A 22,820-nucleotide genomic window follows, 5' to 3' on the forward strand; every position below is an offset into this window, starting at 1 on the left:
CTCAGTGAAAATGATCAAATCACCTGCTTGGAGCTCTGATGCCATTGTGGAAGACTCTGGTGGTTCAGCGGTTAGGGGCTTCTCCAGCAATATGACGGCAGTAGCCTAAGTCAATTGTCAGGGAGGGACCAAGAGCACTCCTCGGGCTCAGGAAGCCTGCCTTCTTTTTCTTTAGGTGGAAGTCACCTCCTAGCGCTGACAGCAGCACATGACCTAGAGGATGGAACATCCAGTGAGATCATCAAGTTTGCAGATGACATAAAGCTATGCCAGGCAATCAAATCGCAGGACAGTGAGGAACTCCAGAGCGACTTGAGTCGATTGGAGAAATGGACAGATAAATGGCAGATGAAGTTTAATGTGGAAAAATGCAAAGTGATGCACTTAGGCAGAAAGAACAAGGAACGCAAGTATAGTATGTCAGGTGCAACTCTGGGAAAAACCGAATAAGAAAAGGACCTGGCTGTACTAATTGATAGGACCCTGAAACCGTCGGTGCAATGCGCGGCAGCAGTGAAGAACGCAAATAGAATGCTAGGCATGATAAAGAAGGGAATCACGAATAGATTGGAGAAAGTAATAATGCCGCTTTATAGAGCGATGGTCAGACCACACTTGGAATACTGCGTCCAACATTGGTCTCCATACCTAAAGAAGGATATCAAACTGCTGGAGAGGGTGCAAAGACGAGCAACGAAGCTAATAAAAGGTATGGAGAACTTGGAATACTAGGAACGACTTTTTTTTTTTTTATTTATAAGATTTTACATTATTATCAAGCATAACTTGTACAGAAAGTATAATCAAGAAAATATAACATTTAGGTTAACTTCCAATCTTAATAATGGATCAAAGTATAAAGGAAAAAAGAAAACATTTCTTATCTTAATCACACACTAGTCCTCAATTTTTGGATCCAAGGTTAACGAAAAGAGTAATTAAATTGAAGAATAATTTTACAAAGAAAATTACTGAATCTGTGCTGATGCAGAGCAAATTATCACTTAGGTACAGTTGGTATTCCACACTCAAGACATTTCAGAGAAAGAAAAGCAATCAAATGAGCTGGTTCTACAAAAACATATTTAAAAGAACGATATCTGATGACACATTTACATGGATATCTAAGAAAGAAAAAAGCTCCAATCTGGGTCACACCTGGCTTCAACATTAGGAATTCCCTTCTTCTCTTCTGAGTCTCCCTAGAGACATCAGAAAATATTTGAATATGGAGACCCAGGAAGTCCTTAGACCTATTTTTAAAGAAAAGTTTAAGTATCCAGTCCTTATCTGGAGCCAAAGCTACAGTCAGTAAGAGAGTGGCTGGGATAGCCAATTCTCTATCTGATTGTTCCAATAAAGTGGAAACGTCCAAGGGTGCTTCCTGCGATGTTCCTTCATCTTCTTTCTTTTGAGGATCCCAATTTTTTGTAGGCAAATAATATACTCTTGTAAGAGGTGGTAAAGAATCCTCAGGTATTGTTAATATCTCCAGAAAGTAGCGCTTTATCATTTCTCGTGGAGAAATTGATGACATTTTTGGAAAGTTAATTAAACGCAAATTATTAGCCCGAGTCTTATTTTCAAGATCTTTCAATTTTATTTTCATAATTAAATTATCTTTAACAAGTAGATCTTGATTATTTTTAATTGTTTTAAATTCCTTGTTTTCTTCTTGTATTTCGGACTTCAACAATACCATATCTTGCTTTAATAAATTGATTTCTCCTTTCTGGTTTTTTACCTCTTGATCCAAATGTTTTATTTGCGGATTAAGGGAATTCCCTAGTTTAGATACTAAGTCCCATAGAGAATCTAAAGTGACTTCAGAGGGCTTATCAGGAGGAATAAAGGTAACTTGTGTCTTTAAATATTGTTCATTGGAGTGCTTTACCTCTCTGGGGTCCTGAGTTTCTTCAGCCAACGTTGTCCCAGTCGCTGGTTCCTTCCAGAGGAGAAAATCACTCTGGGTTGTTCCCTGTAGCGAGCCCTCCAACAAACTGGCCTCTCGGGGGGAGAACACTTCCTCTTCGGGTGTGCTCTCTCCTCGTGGTGAGCTGGCTCCCAGTGCTTGTGTCTGAAGCGGAGGCGTCCTTACGTCGGGACTCAGTGTGATGTCGAGCCCTTGAGGAGACCCCACGGCACTACTCTCTGCCGGGACACTCACAGGGCGATTCCCCGACGTTTCCTGCTCGCTCAGAAGTAGCCGAAAAATGTCGTTGACCATAGGCCAACGGGGCTACCGAACGTCGGGAGGCTCCACCGACACTTTTGCCCCTTCTTTTCGGCATTTTGGCCGCCAAATCTTAAGGTAAATTGATTATCAACGGCATCCTCACAGCAGTCAGATATCAGTAGCAGCCATCTTGGATCCTCCATCAGTGCGCATGTTCTAACACTGGTGTCCGGAACGACTTAAGAGACTGGGATTGTTCTCCCTTGAGAAAAGGAGACTGCGAAGGGATATGATCGAGACTTTCAAAATACTGAAAGGAATCGAAAAAATAGAGCAGGAAAAAAAATTAATTACAATGTCCAATGTGACACGGACAAGAGGATATGGACTGAAGCTAAGGGGGGACAAGTTCAGGACAAATATCAGGAAGTTCTGCTTAACGCAACGAGTGGTGGACACCTGGAATGCTCTCCCAGAAGAGGTAATTGCGGAATCCACCGTTCTAGGATTTAAGAGTAAGCTAGATGTACATCTCCTTATGAGTGGCATAAAGTGATACGGGTAAGGGTAAACTAGATGCACTTCTCTTTACGAGAAGCTTAGAGCGATATGGGGACTAAAACTATGCCAGGGTACACCTGGTGGGGCCTCCATGTGTGCGGATCGCCGAACTTGATGGACCTAGGGTCTGATCCGGAGATGGCAATTCTTATGTTCTTATGAGTAGGCAATGTTCAAGCAGACTTCTTCTGCTTTGACTTCATGGCCATTGCAAGAAACAAGAAAGCAGATTGCTTCTTCAGTCAAGGATCCGAGTCTGGAAGCGAAGGTCGCAATGCTCTGGGGTAACCATGGCTTCAAAAGATTCTTCTGTTTGACTTTCCTCCTTGACCGATGTTTGGCTGGATCATTCAATGGATCATGGCACATCCAAGCTGCATCATTCTGGTGGTTCCGGCTTGGCCTTGCAGACCATGGTATGGAGATCTGTCTTGCAGAGAACCATTCCTCTGTATTTCGGAGGCTGGGAATTCCCTTCACACGGTTCTTTCCTTCCTGCCAAATGTGGTTTTGGCTTTACATGTTAATCAGGAAGTGTGTTTGCCTGTCTTTCAGCCTATTGGTTTCAGGACACATGATCAAATGCTGAAAAAACTGGATGTTCACAGAGTTCTTCTGCATTATCTAGAGCAGTGTTTTTCAACCTTTTTACACCTATGGACTGGCAGAAATAAAAAATGATTCTGTGGACCGGCGGTTGAAGAACACTGGGCTAAGTCATGGGCCAGACCCTGCCCATCTCTACCCAATGTCCACCCCAGACCTTGCCCCCATAATAGTACTAATTGCACCTTGCACGTCCCGTGCCTCATCTGTAAACCTTCCCTCTGACGTTGCAACGTCAGAGAGAAGGCTTCCGGTTCAGCCGCAGGATGCCTGTAGGAGCCACTGCCCGTTGCTTTGTGCACCGAATCAGTTAGGAATAGGGAGCTGAAGAACACTGTTTTGGGCCTGATGCATGTGCTGGCCCTGTGGACCGGCAGGAAATTTCTTTGGACCGGCACTGGTCCATGGACCGGTGGTTGAAGAACACTGATCTAGAGATCACTAGCGAGTTTTGTTTCTCTACCATTTCTTTGTTCTGAATCAGTTAGTTGGGGTGCTTCTGCTTCAAAGGCCATGATTTCCAGATGGATCTGTAGAGCCATTTCATCAGCCTACATTCTTTCTGGGAAACAGTCTACTGTTTCATTCAAGGCACATTCTTCCATGAGTGTGGCTTCTTTGTAGGCTGCAGCTTGAGTTCCCTTGAGATTTTCAGAGCAGCAATGTGGTCTTTTCTTCACACATTTACCAAGTTTTACAGTCGCCAACAAACCCTAGCTATTTGGGGGACTTCTTTTGTATGTCCCATCTGTCTAGAATGTCTCACCTATTGCACTGGAAGAAGAGATTATGTACTTTCCTGTGGTAAGCTCTTTTCCAGTAGATGGGTGAGACATTCTAGACCCCTGCCCAGTCCTCACTGCGCCTGTCTACTATTTTACTGTGTTTATGTTTCTCCAAGCTGATTCTTGGATGCCCTTCAGCTCTTGGGGACTAGGAAGAATTTGTATATATGTTTCAGCTTTATATGGGAGCTGTTTCTGAGCTCATTGGAAGCCGATATTGGCGGTTAGCATTTCTGTTGAGTTAATTCTTGAGCAGAACAGTTGGTTTAAGTCTGTTGCTACAGGTGCCTCTATTTCACGTGTATTGAGTGGCTAACTATAGGTGGAGCTAGAGAACCCAGTGAAGTGAAAAATCCAGAGTGGATTCCTTCTGCAGCAGCGCACAACTATAGGGAAATAACCCATCTGTTTAGAACAGGGATCTCAAAGTCCCTCCCTGAGGGCCACAATCCAGTCAGGTTTTCAGGATTTCCCCAATGAATATGCATTGAAAGCAGTGCATGCACATAGATCTCATGCATATTCATTGAAGAATTCCTGAAAACCTGACTGGATTGCGGCCCTCAAGTAGGGACTGTGAGACCCCTGGTCTAGAATGTCTCATGTATGTACTGGAAAAGAGCTTACCATGGTAAGTACATAATCTCTTTATTTTTAAACAAATATTGTGATTTTTATATTAATAGAAAAACTGGCAGATCAGGTCATGCAAAATCCACAGGTCCTAGCAGCCCTTCAGGAACGGCTTGAAAATGTCTCACGCACTCCTTCAAGTTACATAGAAACGTAAGTACCAACACACAGATAACAGCTGTCCACACTCTTGAAGCAAGGACAACAGATCAGGAATCAAATGTTCTGGTATTTTTTGTTCTAAAATAAGTAATAGTTCAAGTTATTGGACATAAAACAGAGGGTAGGGTTAAATGACCATTTTTCTCAATGGAGGAGGGTAAATAGTGGAGTGCCACAGGGATCTGTACTAGAACCGATGCTGTTTAACACATTTATAAATGATCTGGAAATTGGAATTACAAGTGATGTTTAAATTTGCTGATGACACTAAACTGTTTAAAGTTGTTGAAATGCATGCAGACTGAAAAATTACAGGCAGACCTTAGGAACTTGGAAGACTGGGCGTCCAAATGGCAGATTAAATTTAATGTAGACAAATGCAAAATGATGCACATTAGGAATAATAGCTCAAATCATAGTTACAAATTACTACGGGTCCATCTTGGGGGTCAGTGTCCAAGAAAATGATCCGAGTATCATTGTAAATGCTAAAACCTTCCGCCCAATGTGCAAGCAGCAGCCAAAAAAGCAAACAAGATGCTAAGAATTATTAAAAAAGAGAGAGTAAATAAGACTAAAAATGTTATAATGCCTCTGTATTTCTCCATGGTATGACTTCACCTTGAGTACTGCATTCAATTTTGGTCGCTGTATCTCAAAAAAGACATAGTGGAATTAGAAAAGGTTCAAAGAACCTCGTATGAGGAAAGACTAAAGAGGTTAGGGCTCTTCAGCTTGGAAAAGACAGCTGAAGGGGTATATAATTGAAGTCTACAAAATCCTCAGTGGTGTAGAACGAGTACAAGTGAATCGATGTTTTACTCTGTCAAAAATTAAAAAGACTAGTAGGCACTCAAAGTTACAGGGAAATACTTTTAAAACCAATAGGAAGAAATATTTTTTCAATCAGAATAGTTAAACTCTGTAACGTATTGCCAGAATATGTGGTAACAGTGGTTAACATAACTGTTAAAAAAAAAAAAAAAGTTTGGATAAGTTCCTTGAGGAAAAGTCCATAGTCTGCTAATGAGACAGACATGGGGAAGCCACTGCTTACCCTGGGATAGGTAGTATGGAATGTTGCTGCTTTTTGAATTTTTTCTAGGTACTTGTGACCTGGAGAAACAGGATACTGGGCTAGATGGACCATTGATCTGACCCAGTATGGCTATTCTTATGTATGGTTTTGGTTTTTTTTTTTTTTTGCAATTGTTTATGACAAAAAAAAACAGCACAGCAAAACATCAGGAAAATACAAAACCAGTACCGTCAGACAATCTGCAAAACATCAAGACCCCTGATGTCATCCCCACCCCACCCCCCCCACCCTTCCCCCCAGTAACAGCATTTAGCACTCTGCACCCCCCTTGAACCATAGAACACCACTATTGGCATCGTAGCCCCCCAAGGAGAGGAAAGAGAAGAAAGAACAATTAAAAAAAAGAAAAAGGAGCACCAGACCCGAATAAGGCTATTCCCCAAAGTCCCAATCCATTCCATATACAGTACTTCAATTTACAACAGAACTCCCCACATCCAATCCCTCCACTGTCAGGTATCTCCCCCAAATATCGTAATATTGCTGCCATTTTCTAGTCAGCAGGGCCGAGAGCCGGTATCTCTCACATACCCACCCCAATTTCTCTCGCACTTGAGTCAAAGTAAGGTGTAGCGGTAGTGTGCCATTGGCGAGCCACAGTCAACTTAGCCGCTATGAAAGCTAACCGTACCAGTCTATCCTGGGTATCATCTGCCCCTCCCGGGGGGAAACTCCAATAAGGCCACCTCCACCCTTTCTGTGAGGGACACTTGAAGGAGAGCCCCCACATACTGAAACACCTGTCTCCAGAAGTCTTGAATGGAAGGGCAGCTTCACCACATGTGAAAAAAGGTTCCCTGCTGTCCACATCCCCTCCAGCATAAGTCCGTGCCCTTAGCAGACATCTTGATCAGGATAACCGGGGTTATGTACCATTGAACCAGCATTTTAAGCGCATTCTCCACCAACAGAGGAGCCACTGCTAAATGATGTATCCTAAATGAGATATTTTCCCACAGAGCTGCCTCAAACACCTGCCCCAAGTCCTCTTCCCAAGCCCCTAAGTAGGAAGGCTTCCGGGCCCTGTCCTGATGCACCCATTTATACAGCAGTGAAATGCAACCTCTGCGCACTGGGGACCCCAACAGCTGCTCAAAGTCAGAACAGCTATAAGCCGCAGCATCAGCCCTTTTAGCCATCTGCAAATAACTTTTCACTTGGAGATATGGGAAAAGATCCTTAGAATCTAACTGATAAAGTGTTTGAAGCTCAGGAAAAGCACGGATGGACTCCCCCTCAAGAAATTGGCCAAAGTACTGCAACCCTTTCCGTGCCCACCGCACAAAGATCACCCCCATCTCTACCCGGCACTAAATCAGAGGCATAGCACAATGGTAGATGGTGCACCCCCTTACTTTTACCCAATAATTTGCTAGTCTCTCCCTTCCAGGCCCACAGGACCATTTAGTGAACGGATTAGAAATGGCCCCCAACTCCTGCGCCCCCAAGTCCTCCCACATAAGCGTTCCAAGGGTCCGAGCCCCCTACGAGCTACCCAACACTCCCTGTTCAACCTGCACCCATAACTTCAAAGAAGGCGCATGCCACTCTACTCCCGCTCTGAGCTGAGCCGCACGGTAGTAATGCTCCAGATGGGGGATTCCTAGACCCCCTTCCGCCTTGAACTTAAACATGGCCCAGTGAGTCACCCGGGGGACGTCTGCCTCCCCACACAAACCGTAAGAGGCTACGCTGCCAGTGGAGAAAATATTTTCGAGGGATTTCTATAGGCAAAACTTGAAAAAATATAAAAACTTAGGTAATATCAACATCCGAGTTACCTCCATGTGCCCCAGCCAAGACACATATAATGTGTCCCACCGATCCATATCCCTAGCCAGGGATGCCACCAGGGGGATATAATTAAGCTGAAATAAGGATGTCCAATCCACCCCCAACTGGATACCCAAGTATCGGATAGGGTCCCTAACCCACCTAAAGGGCACCACCCGTTTAATACCTGGTATATCCGATTCCGGGACCGATATATTAAGTATCTCCGTTTTAGTCATATTGTCCTTAAAGCCCGATAGAGCCCCATAGTAATAATAATAATAATAATTTTATTTCTTATATACCGCTGTACCGTGAAGTTCTAAGCGGTTTACAGTTGAAACAGAAGAATTGCAATAAGTAAGATTAATTAAGATGAAGAGAGAGTACTTAGAGTTCCCTGACTGTCCCAAAGGCTCACATTCTTGCTAAAGTACTTGAGAAAAATAAATTAGTTAGGTTATAAACATAGAGTAGAAGAAGGTAGGAAAACAGTTCATAGGAAAATTAATTTTGAATACATTATATATTGTTCAAGGCGGAATACAAATTATAGGAGATTTGGACATTACCAAAAGAATTGCGTAATAAAGGTTATCTAGATAAATTACATAACAGTGATTCGTGTACATTACATGGTGTGGTAGAGGATTCAATTATGAAAATTACATATCAGGGAATCAAGTGATAAGAGAATATAGTGGAGAATATCAGTATATACGGTTTACAGATTGGAAGTTACCTAATAATGACATAAGAAGTTTATTGGATAGTGTGGAAAATGTTTATATAGGAATCAGAGTATGTATGATAGGAAAGGTTCTAAGAATTGATTAATGTGTTATTCTATAGAGGGAGAGCTTGTGCATAAAGGGAGGATATTAGTTGGTAATGACGTGTTTTCTGAATAGAAATGTTTTGATTTCTTTTCGAAATACTTTGATGTCTGTTGTATTGATTATTAGTTTGGTGATTGTGGGGTCAATTTTTGCTGCCTGTGTCGCTAGAAGGCTGTCGTATAGTTTCTTAAGACGGGTTCCATTATTAGGTGGGAAGGTGAATAGGTTTTGAGTTCTTCTTGATCTGGATGAGAGGTAGCGGTTTAGGCGGTTGTTTAGGTAACAGGGGGCAGTTCCATGGGTTATCTTAAACAGCAGACAATAGAACTTGAATTGAGTTCTTGCTTTTATCGGAAGCCAGTGAGAGTCTATATAGGCGGGAGTGATGTGGTCAAATTTGCTGAGACAGTAGATGAGTCTGATGGCAGTGTTCTGAACTGTCTGTAGTTGTTTTATCATATTGTTAGGACATGTTAGGTAGAGGCTGTTGCAGTAATCCAAGTTACTGAGTGTGAGGGATTGTACAATGATCTTGTAGTGTTCTTTGGTAAAGAAATTTCTTATTTTTCTTAGGTTTCGCATGGTGAAGAATGCCTTCTGTATGACTTTGTGTATCTGTGTCTGCATAGTGCAGCGTCTATCTAATTGTATTCCTAGAATTTTTAGAGTGCTCTGTATGGGATATTTGATTGTATTTACTTCCAGTTCTGTTAAAGATTGCTTTTGTTCCTTCTCTAGTAGTAGGAATTTGGTTTTCTCTGCATTCAGTTTCAGTTTATGGTTCTTCATCCATTTTTCTACAGTTTCCAGTGTTGTTATCAGGCGTTCATTGGAGCTGGGGTCTTGTATGTCAAATGGGAGAATGATGGTTATGTCATCTGCGTAACTGAAAGAAGTTATATTTAGGGCGTCTAGGGCAGTGCCTAAGGAAGCTATGAAAAGGTTGAATAGTATGGGCGATAGTGGGGATCCTTGTGGTACTCCGCAGGGGTTTGTCCAGGGGTCAGATAAAATATCTTTTGACTTAACTCTATATGATATTGTTCTTGGTACTAATATGTGTTTAAATAAGTTAGGGCAAGCTATCTATCAGCAAGTTGTCTATCAACCATTAAGTATGATTCTATAGTTAAATAAAACAAAGTAAACCTACTATTAAGTAAAAAACTAGCAGTTAGATATGAGATTTGATCTTTGTGCTAGTATGTGTTTAAACAGGTTAAGGGCAAGAAGTCTATCAGTATGTTGATTATCATAGTCCGTCATAAGGTCCTGAAGGGATCTAAGGGATTCCGCAGAACCCTCCACAATTGCCAATATATCGTCAGAAAATAAAGACAATTTATGCTCACCCCCCTGAACCTGTACGCCCCTCACCCAAGTGGTCTGTCGGATCTTTTGCGGCAGAGGCTCGATCACCAAGGCAAAAAGCAAGGGCGATAATGGGCAACCTTTTCTCGTTCCCCGCCGTAGTTCAAAAGGGGAAGAATAGACTCCATTAATTTTCACACACACCAGGGGTCCGTTATACAAAGATAGAATCCAAGACACATATCGGGCCTCCAGGCCTACATGTCGGAGAACTGCCTCCATGAATCACCAATCCACACAGTCAAAAGCCTTTTCGGCATCCACCGCCACTGCTACCCAGGGGTCTCCACTACGTCGGGCCTGCCAGATCAAGTTCAAAACTTTACGAATCCCATCCGCTGCCTGCCGTCCCCCTATGAATCCCACCTGATCTGGATGGATAAGTGTCGGCATATGAAGGGACAAACGATCAGCCAACACTCGGGCCAGAATTTTGGTATCAGTACCCAACAGCGAGATAGGCTTGTAGCTCCCACATTGAGTGGCATCCTTCCCTGGCTTTGGTAAAATCGTGATCCCCGCCAACTGCATAAAGAAGGGCAACTGAGCTCCATCTCTCATATCATTGTATAAATGCACCAACAATGGGGCCACCAAGGTAGACATCTTCTTATAAAACAACCCCGTGAACCCATCTAGTCCCGGAGATTTCCCCGGTTTCAGCTGTCTAATCACATTATGTACCTCCTCCAAAGTAATATCTTTATCCAGCCCCTGTGCCTCAGAGTCCATAAGGGATGCCAAGCCCAAGTCCCTAAGATAATTTCCGATCTCTTCCTCCGTCCCCTGACTCTGTGGCGTATAAAGCTGAGGATAGAATTCGCAGAATCACGCGTGGATAGCCCCCTCAGCTGTCAATGTCTGGCCTGAGCCATCCTTAATAACCATAATATTAGATTGCGTCTGCTGCATGCGCAGACAATGGGCCAGCAATTTCCCCGCTCTGTTACCAGATTCAAAGGACCGTAGACGAAGACGCTCAAGATTGAATTGGATCTCCTCATCTTCCAACTTCATCTTCCAACTTCCCCAATTCCGCCCTAACTTTCTGGAGCCGAAGCCCCAGGGGAGCTCCCCCCTGACCCCGCTTATGTTGATCTACTAGTTGATGTAAAGTCTCTCTTAGACACCGTTCCTTCTGTACTTTAAGTCTTTTCTTATGAGCGGCCATAGATATAAGTTCCCCCCGCAGTACGGCCTTCAGACTTTCCCATATTGTTATCGGAGAGCAGGTATTAACATTATTATGCTCCAAAAAATCCAAAGTAACCTGCTCCACCTTCCGGACCAGGTACGGATCCTTCAATAAACTATCATTCAATCTCCAGTATTGATCTCCTACTCGCGATGCCCCCCATCTCACATCCATCCAAATGGTAGCATGATCCGACTACCCAATGTCCCCAATGTAGGACCTCATTATCTATCCCCCCCACCCCTTGTCCAAGTACAACATATCTATTCTGGTATAAACCTCATGAACAGGGGAGTAGTACGAATAATCTTTATCCAGGCAATGCTGAGATCTCCATCCATCTACAATATTGAGGACTTCAAGAGAGTGCTTAAGGCATTTCCTATCCGACTTAAGCCGGTCCCCCCCAAACCCCGTAGAGTCCCATCTGGGATCTATAACTAGATTAAAGTCCCCACCCACAAGCACCGAACCTTTTTTGGCTTGCAGTACCCTGGCCAATACCTCATCGAAAAAGGAACCCTGTTTAGAATTCGGGGTTCGTCCTCCCTCCAACACTTCAGAAAATATCTGAAAACTTGGCTTTTCTCCAAAATGTAACTCCCTCCCTCTCCATTATTCTAAGTCCCCCTTTTCCTTTCTGTTTACCAATTCTCTTCCTCCTTCCATTGTAGTTCCCTTATTGTTTTATTCTGTAAACCGTGTCGAGCTCCACTCCTGTGGAGATGACGCGGTATATAAACTTAAGGTTTAGTTTAGTTTAGGGGCATACAGATTCACCAAAGTAACTACTTCCCCATTTATCTGGCCCAACCAAATAACCCATCGCCCCCCCTCATCCCTCCATTCCTGTTCGGGCACTATTTTAAGATGTTTAGCAAACAAAATACCCACCCCTGCCTTCTTACGCTCTTTCCTATTGGAGGCCCAGACCCTCCCCAGATATTCTCTATATTGTACCAACTTTTCCCCTGATCGCACAAAATGAGTTTCCTGAACAAAGCGGATATCAATGCGCAGCCTCTTCAACTCCTTTAACAATAGCTGGCGTTTACGGGGCATATTGAGGCCCTTAACGTTAAAACTGCCCATCCTCAAAGAATCAGGTCCCATAACCCAGGACTCCTACCCCACACCATTCACCCCACTTCCCCCTTCCCCCACTCCAGGCCCAAATGCCCATGCTGTCACCTCCCCACCCCCCTCCAACCCCACCATCCCCACCCCCCTCCCATCCCTTCCCACAGCCACCTGCTCCTCAGCCCTCCCATGACTCCGGATGACCCCACCCCCATCTCATGAATCCCTCATCCGTTCCCCCTCCCTTCCCCATCCCCCATCAAGCGTCAATCCCCATTCACTCTCCCCTAGGCACCCCCATGCATTACATTACATTACATTAGTGATTTCTATTCCGCCTGTGCCTTGCGGTTCTAAGCGGATTACATAGTAACATAGTAGATGACGGCAGATAAAAACCCGAATGGTCCATCCAGTCTGCCCAACCTGATTCAATTTAAATTTTTTATTATTATTATTTTTTTATTTTTTCTTCTTAGCTATTTCTGGGCAAGAATCCAAAGCTTTACCCGGTACTGTGCTTGGGTTCCAACTGCCGAAATCTCTGTTAAGACTTACTCCAGCCCATCTACACCCTCCCTGCCATTGAAGCCCTCCCCTGCCCATCCTCCTCCAAACGGCCATACACAGACACAGACCATGCAGGTCTGCCCAGTAACTGGCCTAGTTCAATATTTAATATTATTTTCTGATTCTAAATCTTCTGTGTTCATCCCACGCTTCTTTGAACTCAGTCACAGTTTTACTCTCCACCACCTCTCTCGGGAGCGCATTCCAGGCATCCACTACCCTCTCTGAAAAGTAGAATTTCCTAACATTGCCCCTGAATCTACCACCCCTCAACCTCAAATTATGTCCTCTGGTTTTACCATTTTCCTTTCTCTGGAAAAGATTTTGTTCTACGTTAATACCCTTCAAGTATTTGAACGTCTGAATCATATCTCCCCTGTCTCTCCTTTCCTCTAGGGTATACATATTCAGGGCTTCCAGTCTCTCCTCATACGTCTTCTGGCGCAAGCCTCCTATCATTTTTATCACCCTCCTCTGGACCGCCTCAAGTCTTCTTACGTCTTTCGCCAGATAAGGTCTCCAAAACTGAACACAATACTCCAAGTGGGGCCTCACCAATGACCTGTACAGGGGCATCAACACCTTCTTCCTTCTACTGACTACGCCTCTCTTTATACAGCCCAGCATCCTTCTGGCAGCAGCCACTGCCTTGTCACACTGTTTTTTTGCCTTTAGATCTTCGGACACTATAACCCCAAGGTCCCTCTCCACGTCCGTGCATATCAGCTTCTCTCCTCCCAGCATATACAGTTCCTTCCTATTATTAATCCCCAAATGCATTACTCTGCATTTCTTTGCATTGAATTTTAGTTGCCAGGCATTAGACCATTCCTCTAACTTTTGCAGATCCTTTTTCATATTTTCCACTCCCTCTTCAGTGTCTACTCTGTTACAAATCTTGGTATCATCTGCAAAAAGGCACACTTTTCCTTCTAACCCTTCAGCAATGTCACTCACAAACATATTGAACAGGATTGGCCCCAGCACCGAACCCTGAGGGACTCCACTAGTCACCTTTCCTTTCTTCGAGCGACTTCCATTAACCACCACCCTCTGGCGTCTGTCCGACAGCCAGTTTCTGACCCAGTTCACCACTTTGGGTCCTAACTTCAGCCCTTCAAGTTTGTTCAACAGCCTCCTATGAGGAACTGTATCAAAGGCTTTGCTGAAATCCAAGTAAATTACATCTAGCATATGTCCTCGATCCAGCTCTCTGGTCACCCAATCAAAAAATTCAATCAGGTTCGTTTGGCATGATTTACCTTTTGTAAAACCATGTTGCCTCGGATCCTGTAACCCATTAGATTCAAGGAAGTACACTATCCTTTCTTTCAGCAACACTTCCATTATTTTTCCAACAACTGAAGTGAGGCTCACCGGCCTGTAGTTTCCTGCTTCATCCCTGTGACCACTTTTATGAATAGGGACCACATCCGCTCTCCTCCAATCCCCAGGAATCACTCCCGTCTCCACAGATTTGTTGAACAAGTCTTTAATAGGACTCGCCAGAACCTCTCTGAGCTCCCTTAGTATCCTGGGATGGATCCCGTCTGGTCCTTTTGCTTTGTCCACCTTCAGTTTTTCAAGTTGCTCATAAACACCCTCCTCCGTGAACGGCGCAGAATCTACTCCATTTTCTCGTGTAACTTTGCCAGACAATCTCGGTCCTTCTCCAGGATTTTCTTCTGTGAACACAGAACAGAAGTATTTGTTTAGCACATTTGCTTTCTCCTCATCACTCTCCACATATTTGTTCCCAGCATCTTTTAGCCTAGCAATTCCATTTTTTATCTTCCTCCTTTCACTAATATATCTGAAAAAATTTTTATCTCCCTTTTTTACATTTTTAGCCATTTGTTCTTCCGCCTGTGCCTTCGCCAAATGTATCTCTCTCTTGACTTCTTTCAGTTTTACCCTGTAGTCCTTTCTGCTCTCCTCTTCTTGTGTTTTTTTATATTTCATGAACGCCAACTCTTTCGCCTTTATTTTCTCAGCCACTAGGTTAGAGAACCATATCGGCTTCCTTTTTCTCTTGTTTTTATTGATTTTCTTCACATAAAGGTCACATTTTTATCGCTCCTTTCAGCTTAGACCACTGTCTTTCCACTTCTCTTATGTCCTCCCATACTAACAGCTCTTTCTTCAGGTACTTTCCCATTGCATTAAAGTCCGTTCGTTTGAAATCTAGGACTTTAAATATCGTGCGGCCGCTCTCCACTTTAGCCGTTATAGCAAACCAAACCATTTGATGATCGCTACTTCCCAGGTGAGCTCCCACTCGAACATTAGAGATACTCTCTCCATTTGTGAGGACCAGATCCAATATCGCTTTTTCCCTTGTGGGTTCCGTCACCATTTGTGTGAGCAGAGCCTCTTGAAAGGCATCCACAATCTCCCTACTTCTTTCCGATTCTGCAGACGGAACATTCCAGTCCGCATCCGGCAGGTTGAAATCTCCCAACAGCAGAACCTCCTCTTTCCTTCCAAACTTTTGGATATCCACAATCAGATCCTTATCAATTTGCTGCGATTGAGTCGGAGGTCTGTAGACTACACCCACGTAGATAGAAGTTCCATCTTCTCTTTTCAGAGCAATCCATATCGCTTCTTCCTCTCCCCAGGTCCCTTGCATTTCGGTTGCTTGGATATTAATCTTTACATAGAGAGCTACTTCTCCACCTTTATGACCATCTCTGTCCTTCCTAAAAAGATTATATCCCGGTATGTTTGCATCCCATCCATGTGATTCACTGAACCATATCTCTGTGATAGCAACAATATCTAGATCTGCCTCTAACATCAGGGCTTGCAGATCATGAACTTTGTTGCTTAGACTGCGAGCATTTGTGGTCATCGCTTTCCAGCTATTTTTCAGCAATAATCTCCTTTTTCGTATGGATTTTTGTGTCGTTTCACTTTCCGTTGCAATACTAAGAAATGAGTTGCTGATATTGCTTATGTTGCAGCCTTTACTACTATCACATCTTTTCTTTTTCCGGGGGTGGTCTCTATAATTGTCCTTCGTACATACACCACCCCCACCTTCTAGTTTAAATGCCTAGAAAAATATTGTCTAAATTTCTCTGCAAGGTTTCTTTTTCCTGCTGTAGTAATATGTAGCCCATCAGTGCAATATAGCTTCTTGTCCTTCCATGTATTTCCCCATCCTCCTATGTACCTGAAGCCTTCTTGATGACACCAGGCTCTGAGCCATCTATTAAAGTTCTCTGTGTTTTTCACTCTTTGCTCTTCTCCCTTTCCATATGCAGGCAGTATTTCAGAAAAAGCTAAAGTCTTTACAAAAGGTTTCATGCCCTCACCAAGCTCCCGAAAAGCTTTCTGTGCTGCAAGTGTGGAGTTGTTGGCCAGGTCATTTGTTCCCAGATGGATAACAACATCAGTGTTAAAATCCTTAGTTTCTTCCTTAATTATAGTCAGTATTTGCCTGGAACTCCTGGTAGCTGAGGATCCTGGAAGACATTTCACTATTTTGGTCTCCTCGCCCTGTGTTCCAAGGTTAATGCCTCTGATGATGGAATCCCCCAACAGTAATAGTTTTCTGTTTTTGGCTTTTTTATTTGTATTTAGGGTGCGCTTGTTCTCTTGAGTTACCTTCATTGGTTCCAGTCCCACCTCCCTTCTGTTTTCTTGAGTATCGCAGTGCACTAGTGGAGCGAAGGAATTCTGTAGAGGTAATATTAGTGAAGGTGGATGTTTCTGTGTTACATGTCGCAGTCTTCCTGAGCCTACTGTGACCCATTTATTCCTGGGCTGTTTTATTCTTTGAGGTAGAGGTGGTAAGTTGGTATGATTTTGTGGAGTGATGGAAGCTGCTTTAATTGTATTCAATTCCTGTTTAAGTTTGCAGAGCTCCTCCTTAATACTGGCAAGTTGAAGACAGATGGGGCAAGCCTTAAGCCTCCAAATAGTATGTCTTGGAATTAAAGCACCACAGTGATTGCATAGAATAAAGGTCATCTTGATTGGTTGTGAAGTCCTGATTATATGGGCAGACTTGATGGGCTACAGCCCTTTTCTGCCGTCATATTCTATGTTTTATATATGAATAGTGGTCCCTGGGGTTGGTGGGACTATAAGTCTTACCCTTATTCCTATGAAGGGAAAGGGAAAGAGGAAATAAGATTTAACAGAGGAAAGAGAAGGGTTTATTTTTTTGTGGGTTTTTTTGTTTTAGTAAGAAACAGGGATGAGAAAAGAAATTAAGCAGATATAATGCTGGAAACCAGTGAAAAGAGCAGAATATGAAATGCAGAGCAACTTATCTTATTGAATGAAGTTCCAGGGCAGCCTTGTTCACAGCAATGTCCCAAAGATTACAAATTAGAAGATATCTGGACATTTCCGAGAGAATTACATAACAAAGATTCAAGTATGTTACAGGATACAGTAGAGAATAACAATACATTCGGTTCTAAGCGGATTACAAATTAGAATTTATCTGGACATTTCCGAGAGAATTACATAACAAAGATTCAAGTAATTACAGAATACAGTGGAGAATAACAATACATTCGGGTAACAGAAGATAATTACATAACATTGAAGGAAGAAGTGTACTGGATACAGATGGTGGTTGCTTATTTAGGTATCTGAATATATATTGGGGGTATGGTTTGAGGAGTTGACTAATGTATTCACGAGGGAGTATGCATGTGTGACTAGGGTGGAGGTTAGAATGTAGGGAAGTGTTTTTTGAATAGAAATGTTTTGATTTCTTTTTGAAACACTTTAATTTCTGTTGTTTTGATCATCAGTTTGGTGATGGTAGGGTCAATTTTCGCTGCCTGTGTCGCTAGAAGGTTGTCGTATAGTTTCTTACGTCGGGTACCATTGTGAGGGGGGAAGGTGAATAGGTTTTGAGTTCTCCTTGTTCTGGGTGAGAGGTAACGGTATAAGCAGTTGTTTAGGTAACTGGGGGCTATACCATGGGTTACTTTAAATAGTAGACAGTAGAATTTGAATTGAGTTCTTGCTTTTATCGGTAGCCAGTGAGAGTCTACATAGGCAGTGGTAATGTGGTCAAATTTGCTAAGCGAGTAGATGAGTCTGAGGGCTGTGTTCTGAACGGTCTGTAGTTGTTTTATCATGTTGTTTGGGCATGGTAGGTATAGGCTGTTGCAGTAGTCTAAGATACTAAGTATAAGGGATTGGACAATGATCCTGTAATGATCTTTGTTAAAGAATTTTCTTATTTTTCTTAGGTTTCGCATGGTGAAGAATCCTTTTTGTATGATTTTGTGGATTTGTGTCTGCATTGTGCAGCATCTGTCTAATTGTATTCCCAGAATTTTGAGGGTGCTCTGTATTGGATACTTGATTGCATTTACTTCCAGTTCTGTTAAGGATGGTTTTATTTCCTTCTCTAGTAGTAGGAATTTGGTTTTATCCGAGTTCAGTTTCAGCTTATGGTTCATCATCCATTTTTCTACTGTTTCTAGTATTGTTTTCAGGCGTCCATTGGAGATGGGGTCTTGGATGTCGAAGGGGAGGAGGATGGTTATGTCGTCCGCGTAGCTGAATGATGTTATATTTAGAGCATCTAGGGTTGTGCCTAGGGAAGCTATGAAGAGGTTGAATAGTTTGGGCGATAGTGGTGATCCTTGTGGCACTCCACAGGGGTTTGACCATGAGTCGGATATAAGATCTTTTGACTTAACTCTATATGCTCTTGTTTTAAGGAAACCTTGGAACCAGTTGTGAACTCTACCTGATATTCCTATGGCATCTAGTATCTAGAGTAGTATGGAATGGTCTACTAAGTTGAATGCTGCTGAAAGATCGAGTTGGATGATTAGTAACTTGTTTCCTTTGCTGAGGTGCTGTCGGGCTATATCTAGTAAAGATAACAGTAGTGTTTCTGTGCTGTGATTAGCTCTGAATCCAGATTGAGTTGGATGCAGAATGTGGTGTCTTCTAGGTAATTGGATAGATATTGTGCTACTAGACCTTCTATGAGTTTGACGTATAGGGGGATAGAAGCGATTGGTCTATAATTTGTTGGGTTGTCTATTGGGCCTTTGAGGTCTTTCAGTATGGGAGTGATTATAATTTCGCCAAGTTCCGGAGGGAATTGACCTTCCCTGAGGGTGGTTTGCAACCATAGCGTGAGACTAGCTTTGAATTTAGTGGACGCTGTAGCTAGTAGGTAAGGAGGACAGTTGTTCAAATCACATGAAGATTTGCTGTATTTTTTGTACGGCCGGTCTAGGTCTGACTATTGTGTCGTTGGGAAGTTGATCCAGATCCTATCTGCTGAGGTGGCTTCATCTATTGTGGGTTTTATTAGTATCTCTTCTATGTTGTTTCGAGAGTTGTTGAATGTGGATCTGATTGTGATGATTTTATTTTTGAAGTGGTCCACTAGTTGAGAAGCTGTTGGAGTCTGGTTTCCTTGGGTGGCGAGGAGGGGTTTGGTATCAGTGAGATTTCTTACGAGGGTGAAAAGTTTTTTAGTGTCCGGTTTTTCGGTGCCAATGAGTTTGGAGTAGTGGTCAACCCTATGCACACACCCCTATGAACAGAATTCCCTCACATCCAACCCCACACACACTTCACAAGCACAACATACTAATCAAGGCATGTAAAGTCCCGAACTGTTCAAGATCAGCCAATCAGGATCTGCCTTCGCGCACTCGCCAGCTCATCAAGAAGGTGGTCCAGCTCTGCCGCTTCCAGAAGGCTCCTCCACATCTCGACCACTGAACGTGGCCCCACTCTCTCTCTCAAGCGAAATTTCTCCGACTGCTGTGCCCCGTGCCAGCCCGGAGTCATGACCTCTCCAGTAAGGATCCCCTCCTTCCACAGCAATTTCCCTGCCTCCGCTACAGTGGTCACTTTCTTATGGGCTCCATTGATGGTAAGAAGGAGCCCAAAGGGAAACAGCCAGTGGTATCTAAGGTTTTTCTGCTTCAGGACCATCACTATCGGGCGAAACTCTCGTCTGCGTTGCAAGGTAATGGCAGAAAGGTCCTGAAACCTTATATGATTTCCACTCAAACGTGCCCAGATCCCTGACCTTGCGCACCATCCCCTCCATGTCAGCATAATTGTGAAGACATGCAATAATGTCCCTGGGATAATCATCTCGCTTGGGCCTCAGAGTGCGATGAGCTCGGTCCACTTTCAAGACCACAAGGGGCTTGCCACCTTCTTCAGCCGCAGAGAAGAGAGCTTGATAGATCTCCTGCACCACCTTCACCGCATCTGTATAATTTGCTGATTCAGGAACACCTCGGATGCGGACATTATTCCGGTGGGACCGGTTTTCCTGGTCCTCCACCTGGTTGTAACAGTCCTGCCAATCCTTTTGGTCGCCTCAAACGCCCCACTCAGATCTTGTACCACCTCCTCCTGCTCCCCCATTCTCCGTTCTGTCTCCTTCACTCTCCCCATGAGGTCTGCTATCTCTCTCTTGATCTCCTTCACTGCGTCTCTAATTTTCCCTTTTACTCCAGCAACCTCCTGCTTAATGTCACAGACCCATTGCTGAAGGTCTGCCTTGGTCACTGCCGCTGAGGAGAGGTCCATGCGCCGCAATCTCGGAGAAGTCCCTCTCTCCGACTCTTCATCGGACCCGCTCTCCCCAGACTCACGCTGGGACGTGCTCGAGGCTCCGCGCGACTGGCATAGGCCGCTTTTCTCCAGCGCCTTCTCATGCGGTCTCCCCTCCTCTCCTTTCTTTTTGGACGGCATAGCGGTGAATCACACTGCTTCGCACACTTTGTCAATCGTGCGCCCAACTTGCCGCCACTGTGTGCACGCTCCGAACCAGGGGAACTTGCTCGCTGGGATCAGAGCTCCAGCTCTAACCCGACATTCACGACGATAACGTCACCGGAAGTCTCTATTCTTATGTATGTTTAGTGTTTTTGTCTTATACAGTAAATGTGCTGATAGCCAAGAACTATATTTCTGAACATATAGGTTGATAAAAATGCTCGTGAATGGGAAATGAATATAAAAAGTTGGTGAATTCTGTTTCCTACATTCTTGCATTACAGTTAGACCTTAATGATGACCATATATGTCAAGATGTTCTAATAAACTCATTTGACCTCATTTGACGTGCTTCCAGCAACAGACTTCAGTTCTGCATCTTTGATCAGTTTGTGTTCTCTTTGGTGACAGTAGAGACACTAAATTGCAAAATATCTTTTTACTTTTATAGTATTGTGAAAAAGTGTTTACCCTTTTTTATTTTCCCTATGGGTTTCACTGAATGGTTTCTGATATTTAAACAAAATGTAATATTGGACAAGGGTAGGGTTACCATATGGCTTTAGAAAAAGGAGGATGGATTGAGACATCTGGGTTTTGCTTTCAATGGAAGTAAAACCCAGATGTCTCAATCTGTCATGCCATATAGTAACCCTAGACAAGGGGAACCTTAGTAAACACACAAAATATATTTTTTTAATTATTATGTTTATTTAAGGAGCAAAGTTATCCATCCAACACCCATATTATTCATTGTGTTCATTAGAAAATCATTGACTTTCAACAAACGTTAAATCAATTTCTTGGTTAATGTGATCTGTTTTCATTTATGGTAGATAAAGGATTGCATATCTTTGTCTTCTGTCTCAATACTTTCTAGTTTACCAAAAGCCGTAAAGAGAAGAATTAATGCCTTGAAACAGCTTCAAGTGAAATGTGCCCACATAGAAGCCAAATTTTATGAAGAAGTTCATGATTTGGAGAGAAAATATGCAGCACTCTATCAGCCCTTCTTTGAAAAGGTTAGAAATCCTTTTCATAAAAGCTCTTGCTTTGGGAAAATAACATTTGAAACTATTCATTTCTAGAACGTCCACTCAGAAAAAGTTGTTCTCTTCAAATACAGTGTCTCTGTTTCCTGTTTTTACTTTGCTTTTTATTCACCTACTTCTTACTCCACACTTCAGCTTTTCTTATCTCCAGTTTTGCAATCCCAATATCATATTCCTGAGCATACTAAAATGATTAGGCAACAGAAAATCTTAGTATGCTATCAAGCAACCTGACCACAAAATGTGAATTCAAAATGAGCAGTAACTGGAAAGTACAAAGAAATTGGGACACCCTTATATCCTTGTGAAGGAGATTGGGTTAGCCTCTTTCAACTCAATAGTGATATTTTATTAATTATCAATAAGATTACCTTTATTTAAAATTCTCTAAAAAAGGGATATTGCTACTACTCTTGTGTCTCCAACTTGTCCTACCACTGTTGGGTATGGTTACAGTAGATTCAGTAGTGATACATAAGAACTGAAAGGCATTTTTAAGTTCTACAATGTATTTTAGCAGCAGAAAACAAATTTTTGGAGTACTAGAGATTATTTGCACACAGTGCTGATACATTTACTGTATGCACTTGAATATAAACTGATCCGAATATAAACCGAGGTGACCTTTCCCCCTCAAAAAAAGAAGGAAAAAAGATTGATTCAAATATAAACCAAGATTAGAAATTTGGGTACAGAAAATATTGAGAAGGTAGGACCAACATTCTATTAGTCTCAGAAAAACCTTGCCCCTTTCTCTTTTTTTTTTCCTGACATTTTGCAAGCCATGAAATTAATTCCCCCACAGATGACTTACAACGTTGCCCTGATTTTATGGGACTAAAGTAAGTAGGAGGATGTCTTAAAAAAAAAAAAAAAGGGAAGTATTTGGACTGCCACATCATAGCTTCAACAGCACTGCAGACAAAGGTTCCTCTGGGGACTCAGTTAAGCAACTTCTTACCTAAGATCAAAGACAGACAGAGAGAGGAGCATTCAAAAGGAGGAAATCTCTCCAACTTACCTGAAAGAGCCTTCTACTCTTATTCCAATATCACTCAGATGTAATAGCACAACTAAATTAAAGGCCATGGAGAGATCCAATGCAGTGACATTGAGAGTGAGAGGTGGCACCCCTCCCCCGCACACATCCCTTCCCCATACCTTTTTAACTTGGACGCAAG

General features: G+C 42.9%; 1 protein-coding gene across 3 annotated transcripts in view; it reads left to right on the forward strand.

Annotated features, from left to right (window-relative positions):
• The window catches only part of NAP1L4 (nucleosome assembly protein 1 like 4), a 131,716-nt gene that overhangs the window by 46,815 nt on the left and 62,081 nt on the right, over positions 1 to 22,820 (forward strand). For 2 of the 3 annotated variants that reach the window (XM_033928485.1, XM_033928486.1), the window contains exons 4-5: positions 4,815 to 4,914; positions 21,468 to 21,609. In XM_033928485.1, coding sequence (XP_033784376.1) covers positions 4,815 to 4,914; positions 21,468 to 21,609 — 242 coding nt within the window. The remainder of the gene's footprint in view (positions 1 to 4,814; positions 4,915 to 21,467; positions 21,610 to 22,820) is intronic. The other variant, XM_033928487.1, reaches the window with a different exon arrangement.

Source organism: Geotrypetes seraphini, chromosome 19 (assembly GCF_902459505.1).
Source record: "Geotrypetes seraphini chromosome 19, aGeoSer1.1, whole genome shotgun sequence".
Taxonomy (NCBI): Eukaryota; Metazoa; Chordata; class Amphibia; order Gymnophiona; family Dermophiidae; genus Geotrypetes; species Geotrypetes seraphini.